Source organism: Scylla paramamosain, chromosome 8 (assembly GCF_035594125.1).
Source record: "Scylla paramamosain isolate STU-SP2022 chromosome 8, ASM3559412v1, whole genome shotgun sequence".
NCBI lineage: Eukaryota > Metazoa > Arthropoda > Malacostraca > Decapoda > Portunidae > Scylla > Scylla paramamosain.
In genome coordinates, this window is record NC_087158.1 from 16459540 (window position 1) to 16465830 (window position 6291).

General features: G+C 35.8%; 1 protein-coding gene across 2 annotated transcripts in view; it reads left to right on the forward strand.

Annotated features, from left to right (window-relative positions):
• Nucleotides 1-3406, forward strand: part of LOC135102865 (N-acetylneuraminate lyase-like) — a 43819-nt gene extending 40413 nt beyond the window's left edge. For both annotated transcript variants that reach the window (XM_064008454.1, XM_064008453.1), the window contains exon 9: nucleotides 1903-3406. In XM_064008454.1, coding sequence (XP_063864524.1) covers nucleotides 1903-2057 — 155 coding nt within the window. In that variant the 3' untranslated portion in view covers nucleotides 2058-3406. The remainder of the gene's footprint in view (nucleotides 1-1902) is intronic.
• The last annotated feature ends 2885 nt before the right edge of the window (nucleotides 3407-6291 follow it).

Genomic DNA, 6291 nt, shown 5'->3' on the forward strand with positions numbered 1-6291 from the left:
TCTCTCTCTCTCTCTCTCTCTCACATTTATTTTTTTCTTATCTAGGGACCATGTTTTTCTCTTTTTCTCTTTTTGTTCTGTCAATGAAAACTTTGGGAGTGTTTTTACTTGTATTGTCGCCATGTTTTTCTTTCTTTTATTTTTATATGTTTTCTCTTTCTCTTGCTCGTATGACAGTGTGTGTATTTTGTCATGTTTGCTTTTCTTTTTTTTTTTTTTTTACCTAAGAATCATGTTTTATCCTCTGCGTCTCTCTCTCTCTCTCTCTCTCTCTCTCTCTCTCTCTCTCTCTCTCTCTCTCTCTCTCTCTCTCTCTCTCTCTCTCTCTCTCTCTCTCTCTCTCTCTCTCTCTCTCTCTCTATATATATATATATATATATATATATATATATATATATATATATATATAACAACTTTTTCACTCCCATACGAAACAGTTAAGAGCACCGGAAGTAATGCATGAAATCTTTATAAGTATCTAAAGGACAGGAGCAGATTAAAAGAAGGATAGATTTTGCAATTTCTACCCAGTTTAAAGATTGGAGGTGGCTGCAGAACAAGTAAAGGTATCTCGTAGTGAAAGAAGAGGGAAAGGTGTGCCAAATAAATGTCAAAGGTTTAATGGATCTTTTTTTTTTTATGAGGGAGGGGAGAGGGGGAGAGGAGGGAGTGTTTTTTTCATGTAATTTACACTTCTTTGTTTTATTGCTTGGTTTTCTTTTTCTTTTTTTTTTTTTCACTGATATGATTTTTTTATTTTTTTATTTCTATGTTGTGTGTGTGTGTGTATGTGTGTGTGTGTGTGTGTGTGTGTTATATTCACATTTTTTTTGTAATGTACGATAATTATATATTTTTAGGATGGATTTGATCTACTTTTTAGCGTTTTTTTTTTTTTTTGCTTTTTAGCTTTTTGTTCGTGGATATTCGTTACATTGTTAGTTATTTTTCATTTCTTTCAGTTTTTATCCATTTTTATATTCAGAGATCCATGTCGTGATTACCTCATTTATTATTTTCAGTTTTCTCTCTCTCTCTCTCTCTCTCTCTCTCTCTCTCTCTCTCTCTCTCTCTCTCTCTCTCTCTCTCTCTCTCTCTCTCTCTCTCTCTGTCTCTGTCTCTGTCTCTGTCTCCCTGTCTCTCTCTTCTGGTGGGTTGGGTGAATGTAATATAATTTGATCCGTCAGTATCATATATCACAGCAATGCCATATACAGCTTACATATCACCTGTTCTAATTAGTGTGTCGCTGTTATTACTGTTGTCATTAATGTTGTTGTTGTTCTTGTAATCCCCTTTCAACGTCTAGCCTTTCTCCTCACTTCCCTTACTTTCCCTCTGGTTTCCTCCCTTTTTTCCTCTTAGTTCCCTCCTTTTCCGTCACTTCCTATCTCTGCCTAACTGCCTTCCTTTACCTTTTTACTTTTTTTCCCCCTCCCAACCCCTTTCTCCATATACTCTTTGTTTCCTCTCACTTTCTTCTCTCTCTTCTCATTCTTTCCGCTTTTCTCCCTTTTCTCTCTCTTTTTCTCTTGTTTCCTTTTTTCTCCTACTTTCTTCCCTTCCCCTCCCTCTCCTCTGCATTTCCCATCCAGCATTCCATCCTAGCTTCCTCCCTCCCTATCCTCCCCTTCTCGCTTTCCCCTTCTTTCCACTCTTTCCCTCTCACATCCTTATATTTTCCCTCCTTACCCTCGTTCGATACCCTTCCTTTCTTCCTTCCTTTCCTTCGCTTCCTTTCCTCTCATTCTCTCTCTCATACTCTTAGTTTCTCATCACCTCAACACTGGCACTTTAACTTTCCTTTCACTTATCTTATGTCACCACCTTTACTATCACTCCTCCTCCACGTCCTCCCTCTCCTACTCATCCTCACCCTCGGTCCTCATTTTGCTCCTGCAGGCGGTGGGTTCAACGGAGCAGGCCTGAAGGCAGCGTGCACCATCCTGACTGGGCTACAGCTGGGGCCTACTCGCCTCCCGGTGCAGATGCTGACGCAGGACAGAATGAACACTGTCAGGAAGAACCTTGGGAGCCGCGGCTTTAAGGTTTACTGAGATAATACACCCTGCCGGCGACGCTGAAGGAGGCGGAGTAGGAGGAGGAGGAGGAGGAGGAGGGCATGGTGGTGGTGAAAATTGAGTGGATGAGAGAGAGAGAGAGAGAGAGAGAGAGAGAGAGAGAGAGAGAGAGAGAGAGAGAGAGAGAGAGAGTAAAGGAATAAAAAGAATCCAAGATGAAAGAAAAAAAAAACTGATAAAATAGAAAAGGAGGAGAGTACAAGAGAAGATGAAAAGGAACGATATAAAAGAAGAAAGCTAAGTACAAGAAGAAAACGAGAAAAGAAAGGAAGCAAAAAAAATATGGAAGATAAAAAAATAGAAGATAAAGTAATTAACAGAACCTGAATGAAATAAGAAAATGAGGAAATATGAAAAACAGAGCAAGAGACAGACGAAAACAAGAAAAAATAAAGAACAAGAACAAGAAAAGGATGAACACAAACAAAACAAAAAATACGAGGGAATAAATGCAGGAAGTGTAGAAAGAAGAGCGTAGCATCATAGGAACATAACAGGAAAAGTAGGTGACTAAAAAGTTTTCCAGTAAATAATTGCCTACTAAAGTAGACGAATCAACTAAGTAGTAATACAAGTAGAAGGAAGAGACCAGTATCAGTAATAGTAGTAGTAGTAACAGTAGCAGTAGTAGTAGTTACTGTTGTTGTTGTAATAGTATGAGGAGGAAGAGAAAAAAAAAGGAGGAGGAGGGTAATAATGTAATAGAGCAAGGAATTGAAGAGAAGTAAAGCAGATGAGTATAAATAGTAGGAGGAAAGAATATAAAAAGAGAAGGTCGAATAGGGGAATAGAAGAAGAGGAGAAGTAGGAGGGGGAATATGCATAACAAAACCAATCACCTCCAGAATGTGACTGACACAACTTTAATTAATATTCCTCCTTTCCAAACCTTTTTTTTTTTTTAACATACGATATTAAGGAAGCTGTTATTTTTATTTTTTTTTTTTAAGAGTTTCATCATTCTATTACTTTCTTTTCTAAGGAACCTTGGGAGCAGGTGATGGTGACGTCAGGCCAGGTGGTGGTGACTGATGTACCTATGATGACAATTTTATTTATATCATCACTGTTTTCGTTTGTGAAATACGGTTATTTTGTTCTTTTAGGACTTGAAATGTAGAGAGAGAGAGAGAGAGAGAGAGAGAGAGAGAGAGAGAGAGAGAGAGAGAGAGAGACTGAGCATTATCAATTTAAAACCATGTTACAAAGTTGTTAACCATTAGTACGTAAATAACGAGTGGGAATGATACCCTTCGTTCACTTGCCATGTCAGCAGAATACTTCATAAATTTAATATACGAGATAATAAAACTATATTCCTCCTCTTCCTCCTCCTCCTCCTTCTCCTCCTCATTATCATCAAAACAACAATTCCGTCAAATCACATTAATCACGGTAATATAACTGTAGTGAACAATTGTTATGAGAATACATTTACGAGTATTTTCAGTTCAAAGGAAGGAAGCTTGATGATAGTAGTAGCAGTAATAGTAGTAGTAGTGGTATAGCGGTAATAATAATAATAATAATAATAATTAATAATAATAATAATAATAATAATAATAATAATAATAATAATTAATAAAGGATGAAAATTATAAAGTTTACCCTTTTAATATATAAAGGTGTGTTCAAGACACTGTTTTCATTCTTAGTTACGTGAACAGCTTGATAAAACAGATTGTTAATTGGTCTCTCTCTCTCTCTCTCTCTCTCTCTCTCTCTCTCTCTCTCTCTCTCTCTCTCTCTCTCTCTCTCTCTCTCTCTCTCTCTCTGGTTTTGGATTGTGTCTTCCGCAACTTTTAGTGAAAGAGACAATAAAGGTAAAGACAATGGTTGAAACACTGGTTCTCGCCTCCAGCTGTTTGTGTGTGTGTGTGTGTGTGTGTGTGTGTGTGTGTGTGTGTGATAATGTTTCGCTATTTCGTGTGGTAAGCGCTTCTCTCAGGAGGAATAAAGATGGTGAGAGAGAGAGAGAGAGAGAGAGAGAGATATATATATATATATATATATATATATATATATATATATATATATATATATATATATATATATATATATATATATATATATATATATATATATATATGTATGTATGTATGTATGTATGTATGTATGTATGTATGTATGTATGTATGTATGTATGTATGTATGTATGTATGTATGTATGTATGTATGTATGTATGTATGTATGTATGTATGTATGTATGTATGTATGTATGTATGTATGTATGTATGTATGTATGTATGTATGTATATATATATATATATATATATATATATATATATATATATATATATATATATATATATATATATATATATATATATATATATATATATATATATATATATATATATATATATATATATATATATATATACGTACATTATTTAAGACTTTAATAAGAAAACAAAGTTGATACGTGGAAGTTACAGAAATAAAAAGGAAAGACGCGAACGCATTACAAAAATTGAAAAAGAAAATATTGTGATGCGTAGGAGTCGAAATAAAAGAAAACCAATATACGATAGGCCAGAATAAATATTGCATGCACACACACACACACACACACACACACACACACACACACACACACACACACACACACACACACACACCTGTCTTGCCTCCAGCAGGTGTGTGGATACTATTATTAGATTAGAATGTAAAGATATTGCCAAATCCTCCTTTCACCTTTCACCTTCGCATTCCCAAAACATTTCTTACCATATTAAGTCTCTATATTACGCTGTGACTTATATTAAGCAGTTTCATGAAAACCAATAGTTCTGCAGCTCTTTGTTCTGCCTGAGGGAGTATAGGATAGATGGGAATGTTCGCAGCCTGGGTCAAGTCATGGTGGTCAAGTGTCAAGCGACAGAGTTACATTTAATGCGTGCAAATTTGAGTGAGGACAGGTAATTACTGGAGTGCCACAGAGAGTTTTAGGACCAATATATATATATATATATATATATATATATATATATATATATATATATATATATATATATATATATATATATATATATATATATATATATATATATATATATTTATGTAATGGGATTAACAGTGATATTAGTAAATTAGCATACGACACAAAGACAAGTCGGATTCTTCTGCAAACGAAGTGAGGGCAGGTTTAAATAATATGACCGAATGGACAGATAGATGGCAATTGTAATTCAGTATTAGCTAGTGTAAAGTACTTTGCGTACATTGCGGAAATCTACATGATAAGTGCACAATAAAGCAAAAGACAGACTGAGGAGTTACATTTCGCTCTGAGAAAACTATGCGAGAAATCTTGTTATCGATGTACTGGTGTTCACCTTTAAGACCGTTAATAGTACAAGTCCCGAGTGATGCTAAAGGTATATTTAGAACTGGTCAGATATCATCTAGATTATGCTGTGCTGGGGGAATATAGATGTCAGAATCAGTACAGAGAGTTATTGAAAAGGTACAATGGATACGAAATATTCCTTACAAAAGGAGACTAAAGTTTTCCATTCACATTGGTAAGAGAAGAGTAGATTAAGATGATATAAAAAAAAAAAAACACGAAGGCTATATGTGTAAAAAAAGATGATGTATACAAAATCACTTGGGGCGAGTAATCACAAAAGTACTCGAAATGTTCAATGTTGATAAGAAATAGATTTAAAGAAAGATGAGAAGATACCGTTTCTCACACCATAAGTTGAATACCCTGAGTAACCAGGTTGTCGACGCTTAGCCACTAGGGAGCTTTATGTCTTATACCGGAACTGCTGCGAGTAAGCCTTCCAGCCTATTGCTGCTTCTCTTGTCTTTATGTTTGTGTTCCTTAGTATTTCCTCCTCACCATTCTGCCCCTTACAGACGTCCTCCTAAAGAAGTTTAATCCTTTATTTAATCTCCTTGGATTTCCCACACTCTCCAGATTCTCTCTCTCTCTTTTCTGAAGCACCTTCCCTCGCTAGAATAGAATCTATTTCACTCCATCCTGTAAACACTCTCTCTCTCTCTCTCTCTCTCTCTCTCTCTCTCTCTCTCTCTCTCTCTCTCTCTCTCTCTCTCTCTCTCTCTCTCTCTCTCTCTCTCTCTCTCTCTCTCTCTCTCTCTCTCTCTCTCTCGTTTTCTTTTCTTTCCTTCCTCTTTTTTTCCACCACCACCACCACCACCACCACCACCACCACCACCACCACCTACCACCCACAC